Source organism: Gavialis gangeticus, unplaced genomic scaffold (assembly GCF_001723915.1).
Source record: "Gavialis gangeticus isolate Ggan-Ray unplaced genomic scaffold, GavGan_comp1, whole genome shotgun sequence".
Classification (NCBI taxonomy): domain Eukaryota; kingdom Metazoa; phylum Chordata; order Crocodylia; family Gavialidae; genus Gavialis; species Gavialis gangeticus.
In genome coordinates, this window is record NW_017729001.1 from 31,599,379 (window position 1) to 31,620,743 (window position 21,365).

The 21,365-nt window shown below is 39.1% G+C and overlaps 1 protein-coding gene across 14 annotated transcripts in view; it reads left to right on the forward strand.

The window, feature by feature from the left end:
• CLIP1 (CAP-Gly domain containing linker protein 1) overlaps positions 1-21,365 on the forward strand; it is a 77,654-nt gene that overhangs the window by 50,151 nt on the left and 6,138 nt on the right. For 6 of the 14 annotated variants that reach the window (XM_019507263.1, XM_019507264.1, XM_019507270.1 and 3 more), the window contains 6 exons: positions 777-3,050; positions 4,263-4,400; positions 6,515-6,621; positions 10,273-10,393; positions 15,317-15,369; positions 18,532-18,552. In XM_019507263.1, the coding sequence (XP_019362808.1) occupies positions 777-3,050; positions 4,263-4,400; positions 6,515-6,621; positions 10,273-10,393; positions 15,317-15,369; positions 18,532-18,552 (2,714 nt within the window). The remainder of the gene's footprint in view (positions 1-776; positions 3,051-4,262; positions 4,401-6,514; positions 6,622-10,272; positions 10,394-15,316; positions 15,370-18,531; positions 18,553-21,365) is intronic. The other 8 variants (XM_019507271.1, XM_019507277.1, XM_019507274.1 and 5 more) reach the window with 4 other exon arrangements.

Genomic DNA, 21,365 nt, shown 5'->3' on the forward strand with positions numbered 1-21,365 from the left:
GTAACTTTTTTTTTTTTTTTTTTTTTTTTTTTTCCCGTTTTCTTGACATTTTTGCTTGCTTTCATCTCTCATTCATTGTGTATTTGCCTCAAACTTTGTGTTATGTTTTGCTCTAGCAAAATATTTGGTGAATAAATTGATACACAAGTGAGACATAATTCTGATATTTAATAAAATATCTAATTCAAATATTACAAGGTATGGGTAGATTTGTCATACAGGGGAAGAAGCTATAAAAAGGTAACTGTCACAGAATTGGAAGCTAGCATTTGGTACAACTGCCTCAGTTAATTATGACAAAATTCATCTACTTATTGGCTAAATAAGGCGTTTTGGCTATTCTTGCTTTCTACAGTAGTATTTTGATGTTGCTTCATTCGTAATCTATTTAATTTTTGCCATTTAAGTCACTGATGGGTTTTACTGGAGTAGCCTTAGTAAGAAGCCAAGCTTTAGTATACATGAGCACTCAAACTATGCTACATCTCTTCACTTGATTTGTAATTAGCTATATCCCCAGGTCTGTTGTTTTATCATCGTTACTGTTGTTGTTGTTGTTGTTGTTGTTGTTATTATTATTATTATTATTATTATTATTATTATCATTCTTAAATTGCCTTGATGTTTTCAGCAACTGAAAATATACAGGGACTTGTGTGTCAGTATATGCACTTTTTTATTTAAACTATAATAGCTCTGTTTGTCTTTAATCCACACTTCTCATTTGTCTGCTTGACTTCATTTTTGTTTCCTTTTCCCCAACTTTATTTCTTTAGTCCTTAACCTCTGTGTTAGCATCAGCCAGAAAAGATCTTGAACAAATGTCAGACGAAATGAGGGGTTTAATATCAGAAAAAGAGACGCTGACACAGGAGGGGAATGCTTTAATGTTAGAGAAAGGTTCACTGTTATCAAAACTTGTAGAGTTGGAGTCCAAGATTTTGGTTTTGCAACAAGACCAGGAAAAACTTCAGACAATGAATGAAGAACTTAATACAGAAAATAAAAAGATCCTAGCTGAGAAACAGAAAGCTGAGGCTAGAATTCACCAGGAAAGTGCAGAAAAGTTAACTTTAATTTCTGAGCGAGAAAAGTTACGGTCTGAAATTGAGGTGGCACAGGAAGATCTTCTGAAGATAACTAGGGAGAATGATGTGCTCTGCTCTTCAAAATCAACCCTGCGCGAGCAGCTAGAAGAACTTCAGACCAACAGAGATGCCTTGGTTGTGGAATGTCAGAAACACATTAAAGAAAAAGAAGAACTGGACGATTGTCAGAAAAAACTTTCTGAGGAGAATGCTGCTCTTGTTAAAGACAAAGATGGTATCATTCAGAAACTGAAAAGCTCTTATGAGGACTTGGCCAGAGATCAAAAGGAGCTGCTGCAAGAAGTGGCTGCTCTGTCTATAGAGAGAGATTCAGTCTTGAATAAACATTTGGCTCTTGAAAATACATATGTAGCTTTAAAAAAAGAGAGGGATGATCTATGGCAAAGAAGCCAGGACTTGCAATCTGAAAAGGAAACACTCCTTAGGAGGGCTGAGGAGCTACAACTAAGCATAGAAACTGCTCTGAGCGAGAAACAGACACTGAATGTAGAAATTGCAGGTCTCCAAGAAGAGCTGCAAACTGTGAGTAAAGAACTTAAAAAGGCCACTCAAGACAATGCAGAGTTGCAGGCTTCTCATTCTAGTCTCTCTAAGCTTCTTGAAGACATTAAGGCGAGTAGAGACACATCAGACTCCGAGTGTATCCAATTGCTACAAGAGAAGGAAGCTCTTTCTTCATCTGAACGGAGGCTTTTGGCTGAGAGGGATAAACTTTTAAGTGAAAATAAGGCAATTACAGAAAAGCTTACCACAGTCACCCTTGCTGAGAGAGCTCTTAATGAGAAAGTAAGTCAACTGAGTGCAGATCAGGAATTGGCTTTTCAAAAATCATTGAAACTTAAAAAGCAGAATGATGCTCTCCTCAAAGACAAGGACTCCTTGGAAATCAAATACTCGGAGCTTCTCACGGAAAAGCAGTCTTCTGCAAGTGCACTCTTTGACTTGAAAAGAAAGCACGAGTCGGACATGTCTGCCACGAGAGCGCTGCTCCAAGAGAAGACTGAGCTCCAGGATTTCATTGAGACCCTTGAGAGAGACCTGGACAGCAAAAAACAAGAAAATCAAGAACTGATGGACTATAAATGTGAACTTGCAAAGCTTCTGAAAGAAGCTCAAAATGCCAAGACAACACTAGAAAATGAACTTTTTGCTGTATCCCATGCCAAACAGGTTCTCGCAACTTCACTCCAAACCTGTTCCTCTGAAAAGGAAGCAGTGGCCCAGGAAAAGACCGAATTGCAAGAAAAATGTCAGAAACTGATTGAAGAGGTTCAGATTATGAAGGAGAATTTAACCAGAGAAAAGGAAGCTAGAAAGCTAGAGAAGGATTCATTTTTATTGGAACGTGCAGAACTTCAGACCACTATCAGCTCTTTGGAGAGGGGGAAAGAGCAGCTAACAGATAAAAATAAGGAATTGCTGATGGAGCGACAGCAGCTGGTTCAGGAGAAAGACAGGTCTGAATCCAAACTGGAGGAGATTATGAAAGAAAAGGAAATCCTAAGTGCAGAGACAGAGCAACTTGCCTCCAACATTGAACAGCTAAAGAGTGACTTTGTGTCCTTGTCTAAATCGAAAGCAGAGCTTCAGGACTTGCACAGCTGCCTCTCCAAGATCCTAGAAGACCTTCGCTGTAGCCATGAGGTGACAGAAGTGGAGAGAGCAAAGCTGCTCCAAGAAAATGAGAGCTTGCTTGCTGAACAGAAGAAACTGATCTTGATCAAGGAAGAAATACTGAAGGAGAAGGAGAAGTTCTCTGTGGACTGTTACAAACTGCATGAGGAAATGACAGCCTTAGCACAAGCTAACAGTGACCTCTCAGCCAAGCTACTGGTGTCGGAGAACAAAAATGTGATGCTGCTGAACGAAATGAACAATCTTGCTTTGAAACTAAAAGAAATTGAGGTTCTTCAGGCACAAACAGTAATGCAAAAATCTGAGGTATTGAAACACATCGTTAAACCAATGAAATATAGTTACTAACACTGAGCACTAATGCAATCGTTTTAGTATCTGCACTTAATTGCACGATCAGCACTTTATCTCAGTGGAATTATTTTCCATCTCGGTATATTACCTGTCTGTCTCACGTTGTCTGTAACAATGAGTGTGAAAGATCTTAACACATATAATATTTAAAACAAAAAATCTGTGTCTAATTATAAGGATCTATGTTGTTGCTGAATGCTGCAAGAAAACAAGTTTTAAACTGTGAATAAAAAGGAAGGTTTTTCCAAATCCTGTTGAAGAAATGTAGTAACTTTTTTTCAGATAGTTCACAGCTAACAGTAAATGGGCAGAAATTTAATTAATTTTTAGAATTAGCTTACCATATCTTTTCATGTTAAATTAAAATAAGGAAGAATGTAATCTAAAAATACATGGGGATAAAAAAAAAGGAATTGGACAAAACAAATTGCAAGGTTTGCTTTGTTGGGCTTTCAAGTGTTAATAGCAAAGAAATTGGCACTTTGCATGTTCTTTTTTGTTCACAGTAATGTTTGTATTCACTACCAACAGAGTATTAAATGGACTTTCATGTCCATTTTTGACTTGTAGGTGGTAAGACAATTTGATGTGAATTTTTTTTTAGGGGGGTTAATCCCAAGTATTTCTCAGCTCACGAAGAGAAACCCTAGTTAATAGTATTGAAGTATATAATACTTAGCTCAACTACCAAGCTAGATTTTTGCACTCTTTAAGATTTTGAGATCTCTGAGTAAATTTGGGGCCATTGATTCTATTGCGCCTTATCTTCTGACAGTACAGACAAGCCTGTTGGTAGTGAATATCTGTTGAACTACTATTTTCATTTTTTTGGACATATAAGAGTAATCATAATGGATACAGTTAGGGCCATTGAGGAATTAAAAAAAAAATTAAATGTTGGTGATGGCACAAGCATGAGGTTGTAATTAAGTTCTGCATGGATTTATACTTTCTGAGATATATGTTTTATGTTTTATGCAGCTTCAGAAGGCAAATACATTTTAGTATCCCATTTTAAAAAGGAATTAATGTATTGTCCAACACTTTATTTAAAAGAAAAGCAGCTGACAAATAACTGAGTTCTGCATAAAGCATACATAATGTTCTATAGGTGCTAGTATATTGTATTGACATTCCTTTCAGTAAACATTTTCTCTCATATAGGTTGCTAAAATGGCAGAAGATGCTTTGCAGATGGTGGAGCAAGTGACCAAAGAGAAGGACGCCCTTCATAAAGAGAAGACTGAAACTCTGGCCTCTTTGGAGGATTCTAAACACACCAATCAGAAGCTACAAAATGAAGTAACCACGTTTAAATGTTCATATATGAAAACTGTCATGTACAATCTTCATCCAAATAGTCACCAAGCACTACAATTTACCAGTGAATGCGTTTCTGATGTATCCACCAGTCTCATATTATTTCTGTCATATGCTGAATTATACACATGCTGATTGACTGACATGTTTGACACTTGACCTGGTGCTACAATCAAATCAGACGAAACCTCTGGAGCTGGGATGTTTGAATCCCATTTTTTTGATGGAAAATAGAAGAATAGAATATATAAGGAGGAAAAATGCCTAGATGCAGATTTAATTTTGACTGTGCAGTTCAAAAGTCCTTAAAGACATAGGATCACAGTGCAGTGTTAAACATTAAATTGAGGGGAAGAGAAAAGAATAGTAAAAATGTGGAAGTAGAGGAAAGGAGAAGAATTGGCTGAATACCTTTTTAATCACTGTCCTGTCACATAACTGAATATGGCCACCTTGCCCTGGTATACCAGATACTTTTATATCTCTTAACTCTTTGTATCCAATGCAGCCATACAAACAATATGCCTTACAGCTTGGACATGGTGTGCCAAGCTATAATTATAAATGTCCTGTTGTGTATGTTCATGGAACTTTTCATTGTGCTACAGTAGCACTTACCTTGCACCATCTTGAAGATATGACATGGTCCAGTAGCCAAGGTGTTGGTCAGACTCGGGAGACCCAGGTTCTAATCCTGGCTTCATTGTGAATCACTATGTGACCTTGGGCTAGGCAGTTACAGCAACCGTTTTGGTGCTCTAGGCTCCTCAGCCTCAATATGGGGATGGGACTGCCATGCCAATAAAAAAAAAAAAGAAAAAAAACACCACAGATGTTCTAAATAACTATAATATCAATAACGTGCCAAGTTCTCCCTTCCCATTTTAACTTGCAAAAGTCATCTGGCTCCGTACATGTCCACTCAGAAATCCTTCCTCTGATCTCCAGTTTCACTGAAGTATCTTCACCTTTCCTCCTCTGTCTTCTGTAGTATCTTTCCCTGGTAGTCTGTTGGAATAAGGACCACAGTGTGAAAAACTCTGTACAAATACTGATGAAGTCTCTGACCAGAGAGCTTCCAATGTGAAAAGACAGAGTTCTCTTTAGTACTGATTCTGGGCCAGATGCTCCCTTCTTATGTCCACTTTTCTCGGTTGTGAAACTGCAACTTTTTGGGGACAGGTGGCTTCACTGGCAGGCTAATGGCTCTTATTTGCTTGGAACCAGGTTGCAGGGATCCAGATCTTAATTTAACTGTCTTTTTTTAACCTTTGCCTCAAACTTGAGCACACTGATTATTTTGGTACAGGCTATGCTGACCATGCATAACACTTTCTTTAGTTTTTAGGATAGTAGGCAGTTTTAATGCAAAAAGCTTAGCTAACTTAATGCCTTAGGATACTGTTGAAACGTAATTATTTCCAAGAAGTGCTGATAGCTTGCAAATTAAAAGCGGGGGCCCTTAATGAAAGCAGTTGGTTTTTCTGGATTGTTTAAAATAGAAATCCAGTGTCCTGTAATGCCATCAGAGTGACTGAAGATTATCTGTTATGTAATATGATTTATTAACAAGTGCTTATAAACAGAGGAGATTTACATGATAAATGCAAGCACAGTACGGACTGCAAGGCACTCTGTGATCAGTGCCAAAACAAGATAACCTCCCAAAAGAATGGATTTCTCGATATTGCAAACACAAATTTCAGCCTCTTATTTCTGGCAGATAAAGGTACAATAAGGTATAACTAGGAAATACTGTGGACTGATTTCATTTTGCTAAAAGTGTTGATCTGAAAAGTATGCAAAAATGGAAGTGTTTTGTGTGAAAGGTAGATAGAGTTCAAATGTTTTTACTGATTAATTTACCATGCTACTGAAATTGCACTGAATATAGGAAAGCTGTGTGTACTTTGTTAGATGAATATTTCTTAGTGCAAAAAGGCATGTTTTAATTTGCAAGACAAAAATCAAAAGCGTGAAAAGGTTCAAATGTTCTGGCCTCAAATTTCACAAAAATTATAAACTATATTTTCAAAACTTTCCTTTTGAGAATTGTAAAATTCCCCAAATTTAATGGGAGATTTTTTTTTCTTAAGGTGGACATGCTTAAACAAAATAACCTGAAAAATGAAGAGGAACTCAACAAGTCAAAAGAACTTCTAAATCTAGAGAACAAGAAAATGGAAGAATTTAGAAAAGAACTGTAAGTATGTTAAATGTTTGATCTGCTAAATGCTTACTTAGAATTACTGTCTGACAATTTGGAGTTTAATTTAATAAAAAAGTCCTTTCTATCAGTTCATTTTATAGTGTTCATTACAAAACAGTGTGTTGAAATCGGCTACTAGCTTCTGAAATACATATACAGAGCAAAAACAGAACACTGTTCTTGCTCACTGAAGATTATGGGATTATTTGTGCAGATATTTGAAATGGTTGTTATATTAATCAGTATCCTGTATTGTCATTTTAAAACAGCATACAGTTGTGCCACTTGGGGGCGCCAGTTTACTTTAGGATGCTTGTATGCAAAGAAATCTGGTAGTGTGTTTAAAACATGTTTATAATTAAACTGTTAATGGTAGAATGACTTCTGTACACAGGGAAACTTTATCGGACTTCCATGTGCTGCCAGGCAAAGTGTGATTTGCTTTTTTTCTTCTGAGTTAATTTTAAAGTAAACTCAAGATAGTATGTGAAAAGCAAGTCATTTGCCTGCCCTCTTAGGGCATGTCTAGCTGAAGAAAGCATGCTGTTTTTTCAAACGTTGTTTAAACATATTGTTAAACACCACGTAGCTTCTGGTGCAAACAGACTTAATTGTGCACTCAGGTGCCAGCTGATCATAGCCCCTTCTTAGTCTGCATAGATCTTCCTCCTAGAGTCTGAAATTGAGATGGAGTTGGCAGGGGGCAAGAGAGATTCTCTGGGCTCTTGCAGCAGTCATTTAAACCCTTGTCTTTTCAGTAAACTAAACCAGTAGGACTCCAAAGAAAATATACAGAGCAGTAACAATGTGCTGCTCCAGGCCAGGGTGAAATGAAACCACTGCAAGTCCCACTGAATGTGCTTGCCATGCAAAAAAGAAGTATTCTTTATTGGGGTGGTTTTAAAGTAACAGTGAGCTAGCAGGTTGAATTAAACCTTATAGGGGACTCTAGGGAAGTTTGAACTGCTCACCAGACATAAAGCCTGAGTTGCAATGACTTCTTTGCTATTTCAACCCAACGTGGCTAAATTGGCTTTAACCAAACCTGAGTTAAGAACACCCATTTGCCGCCTCCTCCCCCCAGTGTAGGCGCGCCCTTTGACTGAATAAAACATTTGGTCGCCTGCGGTGTAAAATCCATTGTCTCTCCTCAAGCTTGGATACCCAAGCTTCATAGATTTGGCACTAAACCACAAGCTTTCCTATCCCACTCCATCTCTGCTGGGTGAGATTCAGAACCTGTCATTAGAACTGCAGGGCAGAGAGAGGTCTTGATCTTTCAGGGCAGTGCAAGAGACTTGGCACAGACCTGACCAGTGCTCGGAGGTCCAGGAAGACCAGACCAGGAGAGAGCATTTCACCACAGCATTCATACTACATTTTTGCATGACTGTACCCATTTTATTGCTGTCCTCTTAAAAACTTGAAGGCCTGTTTTGAGAGAGAGGCCCCTTCTGGTGTGATAGCATTGCATTCCATGAGCAATTCCCACCTGCATCGGAGCTTACAGAAACTGCCACAGCCAAGTAATTGTTTCCAGAATGGTTATTCCAATCCTAGAACACCAGGGAGTTACAGCTCCTGGTTTTTTATGAAAAATCATTCTACTGTGGCTTGACAGGCAAAAATTATTTGTAGAAATTGCTTCAATGCAGGGCATTTTTGGAGCAATGAGATTATTTCTCTCACTTGGTCCTTTTTTGGATTCTGTTTAAAGCGAACCTTAGTCCTAGGCAATTTCTGGTCTCTCTTACCAGTGATTTTGGACATCGATGGTTAGAGCCAAGCTAATCCAGTTTGCCTGATCAATTATTTATTTAGTTTTTAAATCTGTCTTGGTTGTTAGTATCAGAAATGTTTGGTTACACACAAACAATGTAATTAATGTTGCAGTAGAATGAAATGGAATTGTTAGCAGCAGCTTTTCTTGACATCTTCAGTGATCTGTTGCAAAAATGCCTCTTGTGAGGTACAGCAGATGATAAAACTCCTACATTTGTCAGGGAGAATAAATCTGGTGAGCTTTTTCAGTGCAAGCTGTGACTAGTCGGACACATTTCGGTAAGGTAGTTGTTTTTGCAAGAGCGCTAAATGTACAAAACTGGGTACTGGAGAAATACTGATGATGTCTACAGGTTACTTAGCCTGCCAGTATTGCACGCTGTCAAATGCTCTTCAGACCACCAGTTAAAACTCCCACATACAAATGAATGACACAGGAGTTCTGCAGTTTTACACAAGAATACACCAGTATTTATGTGTCTGCATGTTGAGGATCTGGCTGCTGACACCCTAATGCCAAAATCAAAAGGCAGAGTACTGATGCACCACAGCTGACAGTTGAAGTTAAAAATAGATGTGTTCCTGTATTAGCAAGCAGACTCATACCAAGATAATTTGATTCAGTGTTCAGTGATGTGAGGCAGTGCATTTAATCCAGTTTAACTAGTCCTTAGTCGTCTAAGATGGAAAAAGTGCACCAAAAATTGGTTCCAGTAGAACCTGATATTTTTTTTTTAAAGAATTAACATAGCCAGAGTATGAAATGGAAATAATATGCTGAAAGATATTTGAGGTTAAATTTAAAACCTATAAAGCCTGGATATTTTCAGTGTTTATCATGTAGTATAAAATCATTCTTGTTTAAATTCATTTAATGATAGTGAGCTTGTTTTATGAAACCTATTAAACAAATTGTCCCTCTGGGTCACTTCAGTCTTTGGTCATCGTAAAAATATTTGTGTATGCTAGTCAGTGTTTGGTTTAGTGAAATACTGGCACATAGGTCTATTGAGTCTCTTTTTAGAAAAACAAAATATAATGGAAAAAGAACATAATTTAGATGAAATAAAGTATAGCTCTTCAGAAGGACCCCACTAATTCCTCTAGAAATTCCTTTAATGATATGTTCATGGGTCTCAAAACATACAAAGGTTTTTGTTTTATAAATATATGCAATGGTTAAGTCTAATTTAAAAAAGACAAACAAAAAGCCAAACTGATCAGTAGCAAAATGGATTAATGAAACCTGGAAATCCTAATGTGCGTTTCACTCTATGCATTTCACTGTGTCAAAATAATGAAAATTTAGTTTGTCAGCTTCACATTTTGGTCCACCTAACCCTGTAAGTTTTTAAATGTTTGGGCTGTAAAACCTTGCAGGAGAGAGAGATTTAAATCGAAACAAGTCGGTTTTCACTGATATTTTTAATTTTATAAACACTTTTGGTTTATAAAAATCTTGGACTACAAACCATGCAGGTGTATTTATGTGCATGTGTGAGAGGTGCGGCTCTGGAACAACAGTTGTCAAACTGTACCATTTGTGAGAGTTTCCAAATCTGGGGATTTTTAAAACATAGGAGCCATGTAGAGCTGGTAACGTGATGCTCTGAGTAGACTTTCCCTTCCATGGGTATCAGATGCATTAAAGGAAAAGGAATTAATTGTGCAGTGTGCGCCCACTGCTGTGCTTTTTAGAGTTAAAGCTGCCATATGCGTTTGAGGTGTAGATTGTTACCTTTATTATAGCTCCCATTAGACACGTGACCTAGATGTAATTTTCCAAGCTGCCAGGCTGATTCTCTCCCCCAGTTTTTTCTTGCTGTCTTGTTCCTATGGTAACCATGCACTCTGTCCTTGCAGAGAAGCGCTGAAGCTGGCAGCTGCTCAGAAGTCCCAGCAGCTTGCAGCCCTGCAAGAGGAGAACGTTAAACTTGCTGAGGAGCTGGGCAGGAGCAGGGACGAAGTCACAAGTCACCAAAAGGTAGGGTGGCTGGAATGCTTCCTGTTCTGTGCTTAGAGGAGGTTGCCATTTGAAGGGATGTGCAACTTGAAGTGATAGGCATGCTGTTTCCGCTGATGCCCATGTTAAATCATAATGCATGCGTGTAATTTCAAGCGATTTCATTTTGGGGCTATGTAAATACATTTGAAAACCATCTGCATCAGAAGGTTAAAACTACAGTGTGGCAGAGGGTGTTAGAACCCATGAAGAATCCTTTATAAAGGAGCAGTCTGTTTGAAAACTTGCAAATAAGTATAAATGTAAGTGTGTTTCTACTGGAAGTATTCTTATTTTTTCAAATATAACAACTCTATTGGATGCATATCCCTCCCATAGGAAGAGACAATGTGACTTTTTAAACCCTACTGTACAGAGATGATATTTCAGGGTGGTTAGAGTGCTGTTCAGAACAACTATTGAGCTCTATATTAAAATGATGATGTAACTACACATGTTGACGTGCTTAAACTTCTGCATCTCTGGATAAGTGAATCTCATTGCATCCAAATAGTTGGTAATAGAGGGCTGGAAGGGCTGGAACAGACGTGAGATTTTTCTGGTGGCAGCATAAGACCTGGAGAGCTCCCTACTGCTTTGCACATGTCAGTAGAATGTTAAAATACTTATTTTGTAGATGGAGCTTAGACATTTAGTACTTGCCCAGAAAGATGCTGGAGCTGCAGCTTTTAACTGTGAGCAATTAAATCTCTATGTAGGACACCTCCAGATTCATTACTACCCCTTTTCCTGAAATATGGCTACTTACATTTATTTAGAAAAAAAGAAGAAGAAGGTTTGAGTTACATTTGGTACCTGATCTCTTGTGTCACTCAGGGGTCTAGTTCTAGGTTGTTATACTGTGATATAAAACTAAAGCTATTGCAAGTTGTGTCTGTCTCTCAACCATGTATCTTTATAGCTTAGACCATGTATCTGTGTGCCAGCACTTGTTGCGGCTGGTTTCCAAGCTTCCCTGGGAGTCTCCTTTCCTCCCTGCTACAACACCTAATGCACCTGCAGGAGTTGAGTAGACTTTCCCCAAAGGACCTCTTTCTTGCTGAGGGGTTGAGGATGGATAGCCATAAGCCTTTGCAGTTTCTAGATCCTCCCAGCTGCTGCAACAGGAGTCATATAAGGAATCCTCTATCTTAAGAGTGTTTTGAACGATAATTGAAGACTATCCCAGACATGTGGGATTTTATCAGTGACTCATGTTCTATCTGAGTAGTGGTGTGGTACCAGGCTGCTGTCTCCTTAAACAACCAGTGGAAGCTTTCCCCCACCCTTCAAATATTTTCAAAGTCTTTTGAAGGTAACATCTCTCCTTCAGACCAACCAACACTTGAGGCTTCTCAGCACTGGGGCCATCCCATTGATCAAGTCTTATCCTCACTGCATGGCCCAGATACCCTGGCTTGCACTGGAGAGGTTCCAAGGAGATGGGAACCTTGCCCATGTATCCCAAGGGCACAGACTGCTCCCTTACTTGAGACTACAGTAGTCCCTGCAGCTTCTGGCTTTATCTGTCCAGAAGGATAGTGACTTTCAGAAGTCATGCCATAGGCAGTGTAGTTCACCAGGCCTGATGGAATACGAGAGGCACCGACTCAAAGGGCTACATGCAAATGTTATCATGGTACTAAGGAGCAAATGAAAAATGGTGCTACGGAAAATGCAGATTATAACACTGCGCAACTACTGAATGTGGTTTTTCTCAGCTTAGCATAGTTTAGCTTGAAGTTGTATCCTCTACACTTTTGCATAGCAGAACCGTATATACTTTGCTTAGAGACTGGCTACTTAGAAATGAAGACCAGGGGCCTCCTGAACAATGTTTGGAGTCTTGCGTGAGGGTTCATAAACTACCAACAAGCCTCCATTGAGAGAGAGAAATTTAGTGCCTTCCCTTAAGAACAGAGTCCTTTGCAGAGCACCTCCCAGATGTCTAGATCAGTAGTCTAAAGAGAAGCTGTGCTCCTGACTGTGAGAGATTCATCATGAAGCCACTGTGGAAGCAACTTGCCTTCCACAAAAGCTCTAGCTCGTGAAGGCTTGGCATGCATGCCCTACCTCCGTTTTACTACCACTTGTTGTACCATACCAGGCCAGTGCTGTTTAGCATTGCTACTCTCATGTTTCAGGCTGCCTGAGTGCAGGTTCTTGCCTTTCTCTAAGGAGGTAACAGTAAAGCTGCTCAGGAGCTCCAGCAAGGGACTGGATCTTGCCCAGTTTGGAGTCAAAATGTGGCAAACAGAGTGACCGTATCAGATTACGTCGTCTTGTCCCCTTTGTTCTCATGGAGCTCAGGTAGGAAATGTAGGAGCGCCCTCAGGCCGAGTGACACCGAGGAAGAAAATCCATGCAAGTGGGTTCTTAATATAGAGAATTGGTAGATTTGATGCACTTTAGATAATAAAATGCTGTCTAAACCAGGAGAAGCAGCCTTGATGTCAAGTGACCGTACACATAATTGTCCATATAACTAATTTCTCTCCGTCCAGTGGTTATTATTTAAAATATAATGTAAGGAACAAAATGTAGTGATTTTTTTTGTTTTGTTTTGTTCTGATTTCTTTATGACTTGTAAGATGCAGTAAGAAAGGTATGAAGTGCATATTGCAAGTATTTTGAGCAGTCGCTATAGCAACCATATAAATGCTATCAAAAGCATTAGTCAACTGAGTTAGCGAATATGTGGACGCATGTGACACGTTTTACAAAATTAATTAATACCTTTTATGAATGATTCATCCTGACACCAAAAGGTTAAAGTGGCTTATACTGCAGATACTGAGGGATTTCCATCTGTATCAATCTATAAATAATTAGCTATTTGTGATTAATTAAAGGGTTCCCAGTCAGATGGTTATGGTGCTTGGAGCAGGGGAATTTCTGGCTACATATATATTTTGTTGCAGAATTGTAACAAAATTTCAATCCCATGAGTTTTTTAATTTCAGGGGAGGTCTTGTAGAAAAGATCTCTTAGTCTACCTTGTCCAGCTCTTTCATCCCCGCTCAATAAGACGTGTTGTGTTGCTTATCTGATGTCGCTGGTTAAAAAGTAAGCAATCCAGTTTGGGAGTTGGGAGAAAGTTGAAAGAAAGATGGGATACTCTGTGGCTGTTCCTTGTGCCTTGGTCCATAAAACAGGCTGTTTGCTGGCTCATCCCAGCCAGCCAGGTAGCAGGAAGGGAGGCCCAAACTTTGTGGATAAGAATGCGGAACTCCAGCTTCATCCATCTTTTACCTTCTGTTTCTATGTGGTCTTAAATGCTGTGGGATTTTCCAGGCTTGACTGGTGTGGGGGAAGCTCTTACACCCTTGAAGTTTTTCCAAAAGGCAGCTGAAGTAAGAGCGAGGTGGCTGTGCCTGTTGAAGAAATGATACCGAGGTTTGGCTGTTATGGGCATGGCTGCTGAAGGATGTGACTTGCAGGGATTTTCAGACTCTGTGGATAGAGAGCCTTGCTTCTGAGAAGTTAGGTCATGCCAGGGGAAATTTAAGCAACTAGGCACTGGACTGTATTGCTTGCTGGTTAGAGGCTAAGGCTGTGTAGGCTGCCTGTGGGGAGCTGCAAATGATGCCTGCAGATGGAGGAAAGCGAGTCCAAAAAGATTCAACATAAAAGGGTTTGATGTGCAAGGTTTTTAATCTAATAGTTTGAGGGAGACACCCAGAAGAGAGAAGGCAATTTAAAAATATATCTCGGAGAAGAAACTTCACAAACAGAACACTGCTTCTTTCCAAATTCCCCATTTTTCCCCGCTTTTCAGTAGGGTATATGAAGCACGATACTCGAAGCAATGATGTAAGCTGCCTCTGCGTAGGAGTGAGACAAAAAATCCTCTGTAACATGGGGCGTGCGCTCTGCCGTCAGTGAAATCGCTATTTTTGACTTCCAGCAGGCTCACAGAAGTATTACGGCAAGCAATAATCACCCTAGCTTGTATTGCTGCTGTCAAAAGGCTCTTTCACAAGGTTGACTTTTAATCTTCTCTCTCCCTTCTGCTGCTGTTCTATCAAGGACTTTGACATTGCACCCCAGCAGTAAGTCCTAAATCAGGAAGCTGGACAATGCCATAGTAAATAATCCACGTGAGGAGTGTTTAATATAGGGCTGGATGACAGCAGGCACCCTTTGCTCTCATTTAGTACCCCAGCAAAGACCAATGCCTTTCTGTTTAAGATCAAGTGGATAGAAGTTTAAAATGTGCATGTTCACAGCCCCTTTGGGTTTTCATTAAAAATCTTAGAAAAATGTGATTGGAAACTAAATAGAGGGAAGAGATGATTACTGCTGTGAGCAGTTTCTTTGGATGTGTGCCGTTGCCCCTAGCATTCCCCAGAGGACTCAGTTCAGTAGTATTCCAAACCTTACCAACACTGCACCCAAGATAATGCTTATTTGGTACTGAAACAAGGACTGCTGAAATGTGGAAGGATTTCATTGGATTGGAAATTTATATAGATTTTTACCTCTCTAGTAAAGTCAGATTTAGTCCACATGCCATTTTGCACTGAACGTGGCACAAAAGTGGTGAGCATGGTCACAGCTTTTATTAATAATGAGCCTATAGGTGCCTGAACTCAAACTCAAATAGTTTGCAGATGCGTACTCATTGAATCAGGCTGAAGGAACAACTGGAGACCATTTTCTGTGCTGACGGGTCCTGGCTGTGTTCACAAGTGTTCTAGTGAATATTCCTGCTCACTGAGCAATTTGGGATAATATTTGTGTTGCCCTTGGAAAAAGCTTATTACTTTGCTGAAAGCATTTCGTGGTCCAGGAGCTTCTACAAATTTGCATAGATTAGGATATGTTAAACTGAAAAAACCATTTGATCCTTAATGTGCTCACTAACTGCTACCTTTTATGTTTGTATGTGTTTTTTTTCCTTAGCTGGAAGAGGAGAGATCTGTACTCAATAACCAGTTGTTAGAGATGAAAAAGAGGTAAGCTTTTCCCAATGTGTGTTCTAGTCTAGTTCTATGGAAAATATAGCAAAATGTGATGCAAAATTAATAGTTCAAGAAAAACGTGGCTCTTCTAATGCTAGTGACATGTGTTGTGACTTCTGCAGAGTGGCATTTAAGTAATGTTGTTGATGAAACACTAACAAATATATGCAAACAATATTTTTCGTGTTTTCCTTACTAGAATTTGGATGAAAATGTAATTGGCTTAATAATAGGACATGTTCAGCAGCACTTAACTCTAGTATTTATCAGCTCCTGCTCAGCTAAATGTCTCCTGCATTTTACTAATGCTAAACTCTCCTGATTTCAGTAACCAGATAGCTTAGTGGTTTTTTAGTCTTCCTTCAAAAATTAGATGGCTTATAGATCTAACAAGTGTACACACGCAGCCCTAATGAATGGTGTGCTTAATAAATAGCTTAAAATGTTAGTACTGTGCAGGGTCAGGTTATCATTATGAAATGTATATGGAGGCAGCGACGCAGCTTTTAGTCCAGTGTTCCACAGTTTGGGGTATTTATTAGGGGAGTGCTTGGTTGTAGTTTATCAGCCCTACTTCTGGCTCCCTTGAGATTGGGTTAGGTTACCAGGGTCTCCCTGTGGGAATCATTTATCCAATGAATTTTCTCAGAGTCTAAAAGTTAGTCTATTCCTGATTAATATAATATTTGTAAAGGAAAATTCACTTGGATCCAAGTCTCATGATATGAACTACACTTAAAAATACTTTTGTCTGAGGAAGTTGTATAAACTGCTGGGGAAAGGTGCTGCTTTTCACAAACCTGATTCTCTGGTTAAAAATGAACAATAAAGCAATACAAATCCCTTTTGCCTCTAATTCCCTGTAAAACAGCTTTAATGGCAAAGAGTATCAATAGTCATCTTAAAATTCAGACAGATTCTTAATGTTCCTCTTCTATCTTTTGGCCCTGTTATATTATTTTGGCCCCATAATTTGCTTTCCTTTCGAGTGTGTCCTACTCTCTTACATCTTGCACTTTTCCAGAGACCAGTGTGTATGCCTAATATTACATCAGCAGAGGTTCATGTAGCTTACAGATCTGATAAGCTGAAACTCGGGTCTTAACTTGCCTCTAGCAATGAACTCAGATCTTAACTTTGATCACTAGAATCATCCGATACCTGGAAATACCTAAAATCTTAAGCACAGGACTTCTGGGGAGAAATGAGAGGAGTGAGAGCCTCATAAAATCTATAGGGAGATGCATCTACAGTAGTGTAAACTGTTATAGTTCATCTGATTTCAGTGACAGTTTACACTAGCTGTTGATCTTCTCTGGAATGCCTAATGCAGAAAGAAATTAGAAGATTTAAATAGTATTGCCTCCATTGCAGCTGATTAAGGTCCATCTGTTGAATACATATTAAAATTCAGATTTACAAGCTCTTTGCAGGGTCGGGGGGAACCCTAATGTTTCAAAAGGTCCCTGACACGCAGAGAAAAAAGGAGCAGGGCCCTGTGATTGACTCTGTAGCCTTCAACAGCTCCTTTGTTTGAAAAACTTAACTTGTAAAACACAAGGCCTTTATAAACAGGTTACGAGGAGAATGCAATCAACGTAGTGTGTCTTAAAATAATTTTGGAGACGGGGATTATAAATTAGAGAGAGAGTATATCAGTCTAAACAGATTTTTGTTATAGGGTCCATTCCAGGGTGGAATATACTTCTGACAGTATAGAATTATCTGAAAACGGATCGTAGTGGAAAATTGAAAACAGCCTCAAGGAAAATACAGGGCTCTTAAGTTAATTTTAGGATGGCATCCTCCTTAAATGAGGGACAACACAACAGTGGTATATTCTGAGAGCTCCAACTTGGGGAGCTTAGGGAACACTGAAGGTCATCTTTAAATTCTCCAAGATCATAGTTAGGAAAATATTAGGCTTGTTGCCCCAACAGCAGATATGGAAGTTGTTGTCAAATGATGACAGCAGAGGAACAAAAAAAAAAATACAGCTGAAGGTACAGTTATGGGTAGTCTTCTGCAAAGCTGCACAATCAATGACAGTGTAATTAGAACCCATATTGCAGAAAGCAAATCATTGTCCTCTGGCGCACATTTTATTAATAACCCATTTTTTAATTTTTGTGGATGTTATTTCTTGATGGAAGCTGCTGGAAATAGACATAGACATCTGTGCAATCTGTGGGCTGTCTAAGTTGCCAAACTTATTCATCCTTGCTTACCTTCCTTTGCTTTTGCTGATACAGATGCACTTAACTTCAGCGTCTTAGTAATATATTTGTCAATGATGATTACTCTGTTTCTTGGTATGGGCTATGATATGAAGACCAAAGCAAGCAGCAGAGCAAGAGTCAGTTTTTATTCAAACGATGCAATCCACTGGATGTTAGGATATGCAGATATGACATTAATTGTATGCTACCAGATAAAAGGGTTGGGTTAAAATAAGATCTAATTAAATAAAAAATGTCTCTCTGAATCCTAGAAACTCACCAAAAATACTGGTGACTTATTTTCCTTCTCTCCCCTGCCCCACCCCATCCCTTCCAAGATACAGAAGCAGAGACATCTTTTATTTTAATTGGGCCAAGCATCCAGCTAAGAACAATTTCCCCACTTACCTTCCACTTATAAGAGTTCTCTGTCATTGAATTTTCCATATGAAATATTCCAGTTAGGAGTGACAGAGATTTGATATTTCTTAATCTAAAACTAAGGGGGTTCTATGTTACTTCAGCTCATTAGATTCATTGTGGATTGCTAACTGTCTTACTGTCTTTGAGCTTGCGCTATTTATCAATACTCATTTCATTCCTCTCTCTTCCCTTTCCTACCCTTGCTTCCTTTGCTATATCTGTGTGTCTTTAATGGTAAGACTCAAGAAAGTCTATCCACGTTACAATAAATAAATTTTTTTTAAGTAGAGTTGTTGTACATATTTTGGCTGCCTTTGTCCCTCAGTGTCTTGCTTTTGTTTTGTAAAATACTCAGCAGTATATATACATACATATATATATATATATATATATATCTCTATATTTTTTAAAACAAAAGAAAACCTTCGGTGCAAATTTCGTTCTTCCTTACAGTATTTTACATTTCTCTTCCATGTTTCTAACATGTGGTTCTTGTTATCTTGCATTTTTAAAGCTTGCCCAGTAACACTTTAAGGTACTTGCTTCATTCTTGGAATTTCTTATTTTTGTAGTAAGGGAAGAATCTGGGTAATTTTATGCAAAAAGTAATCCATGTACCACATACTTTTCACATACTTTGCAGAGTGTAGTTTGCCCCTCCTCGTAAAGGTGTTCTTTTCCTGGCATTTGGAATGATTGCATAAAATGTTAATAATTTTGCACATCTACGTGCTATATGAAACTCTTGGGTCCTGCTGGTAAGCAGATACTTATGGTATGGAATGATGAATGTTAAGTTAAATGCAACAGTTTTCTCCTTACTGCAGATGGTCATTAAGTGTTATGCACATAATTTTTCTTGCAAGTCATTTATATATAGCTAATTCATGTTTAGCATGCATCCTTCAAGTTTAAGTATCCCTAATGCCACCGATATTGCAGGTGGTATTGAAGTTGAGATTATCAACTGGGAGGATTATCTGGGGACGTTGAAAGGGTATCGTGATTCGGATTCAAGTGAAAAGGCTCAGTGTAACATACCTATAGTATTTGTTGGCTTTCCATTTGTCCTTTAAGAATGTCTGAGTGATCTGTGAAACATCAGTATGTTCTTCCTAGAGACAATAAGTCAATGGTACAGGAAAGGGGCCTTTAATCTCCTTTTGATTTCTCTCCTCTTGTCTCTCTCCCTTTCTTTGTATAATATATCAATTAAAAGCATTATAAATATGACACATAATGGCATAAGTGTCATATGAAAACTGTCCCACTGATTTACCTGCCTTTAAGTAACAGGCATCCTGCTGCTCATGCTGCATGTCCCCTTTAACTGTTAACACAAAATAGTCAGATGTCCAGAGTTTTGTGTGGGTGTGGATGGCTGTAAAATTCATAGTGCTTCAGGTGGCTTAAACTTGCTTGTTTAGTGCTACAAGTTGGCCAGAACCAGACAAAACATTATATGAGATAAAGGTTTAGCTAGGAAGCTGAAGTGTTGGGCACTAAGCCCTTGAACATGAGACAAGTCACTGTGGTGGCTCCTTGCTACTGCAGCACAAAGGATCCAGGCAAACCCACTTGTACTCTGCCCCCAGGAGCAGTAACTGCATGGCAGAGTTTCCCTTTCTCCAGTCTTTCATGTGCACTACGGAGCCATGGCTCCATGGGCTCCTACAGATGTGTGGGGAGCCTGCTCTGACGCACTCCAGCTGCCTTCTGCATCGTGTGCATCAGCGTTCCCCTGCTGAAAAAATGGTGGTGGAGTGCTTTGAACTAAAACATGTTCAGTGAGCTTTAGTTCAAAGCACCCTGCCACCATTTTTCAGCACGGGGACGCTGATGCATGTGATGCACAGACACTTAATTAGTATGGCTCACTAATTAAAGCGCCTGGTGCTGCATCCCAGAACACATATATACAAAAATGCCCCATGAGTTGATGGAGTCGCATAGCATTGTCATTCCATCACTCCCCAGCTCCTGACAAACCCATGCAGGCTTTTGCTGCCGCACTGCTCTTTTATACCTTGTTCCCACTGCACAGCTGCCCTAGGTCAGTTAAGAATGTGCTTAATAGAGAGCAAGACTGCTCATGTGTGAAGTGCTTTGCTGAATCAGGGCTTGTGGAAACAATTGAGAGATGCATTAAGTGCCATTGCCCTTTTTATTAATGAAAGGAGAGATTTATATTTGTAAAGAGTTTTCTTAGTCAGCAGTTCAGTATAACCTTTCATGGGAAAAAAAAAATCAACCTCAGTCTTGGGTGGTATATGCTGTCTGTAAACCCCAGATTCTCCACTTACTGCTTCCATTCCTGAGTATAAACATAATCTTAACAATGAAAGAATGACAGCACTTGTGCTCTCATTGTTGAGTTTTCTATTTATTCTGAATCATTTGAGATTATTGTATTTCATGGACTGGATATCCTGGGCCTCACTAACGGTAGATGTCATGAATAGTAAAAATCTTCAACCGGGACCGAAGAGTATTTCCTTAACTAATGTGTAGTGTGCTATGTAGGGAAGTGTTCCACACTTGGAGATCAAGCAGTCCCAGCATGTTTTGAGTGTGTTTGGTTACTTGGATGATAATCATGTTGTTCTTTCTCCTTAAAGATTATGCCCCTTTTCTATTGAAAGCAGCATATGAGAGAACCATTCAACACAGTTTACCTCTAAAGTTTCAAAAGGAAAGGTTGTTAAGAATTTGGAAAAATATGGCTGTGGTTCTCAGAATTGCACAGAAGAGAGGCCTGATTTTTCAGAAGCAGGGAGCACCCAGCAGTCTCTGCTGAAGGGCATCGGTAGAAGCTGCTGTGTACTCCATTGTTCTGGAACTGGGCCACTTTTCTAAATGGCTAAATATGGATTAAGAGCCTAAATGAAAGGTTCAGTTTTTAAGAAATATGGCCTGTCACAAAACCACTATCTTGCCATTTGGAAGTATTTCTATAGCAAATAGCTGCCTCATGTCCAAATATAAGCTTTCCGCCTGGATGCACTTGAAAGCTTTGTTAAGGTTAAAATGCAAGACTTTGCTGTATCCCTTAATATGGGATGCTATCCCCGTTCTGCTGGAGAACTAAAGGCTAGATTTCCTTGATACTGAGCAGGTAAATGATTTCCTCAGTGCTATTCCATCGTTGGATGCGACTGACAATATGAACATTCCTTTCACCATCCACACGCTCAGATGGTGGAGCTTCAAAACCGTCTCAGCGTGAGGTTAATTTTAAACCTGGTACTTGCACGGTATCAGTTTACATCATTTGCTAACTCTTGGGTTAATTTTCATAGTTTCATAGTTTCTAGGGTCGGAAGGGACCTGAGCAGATCATCTAGTCCG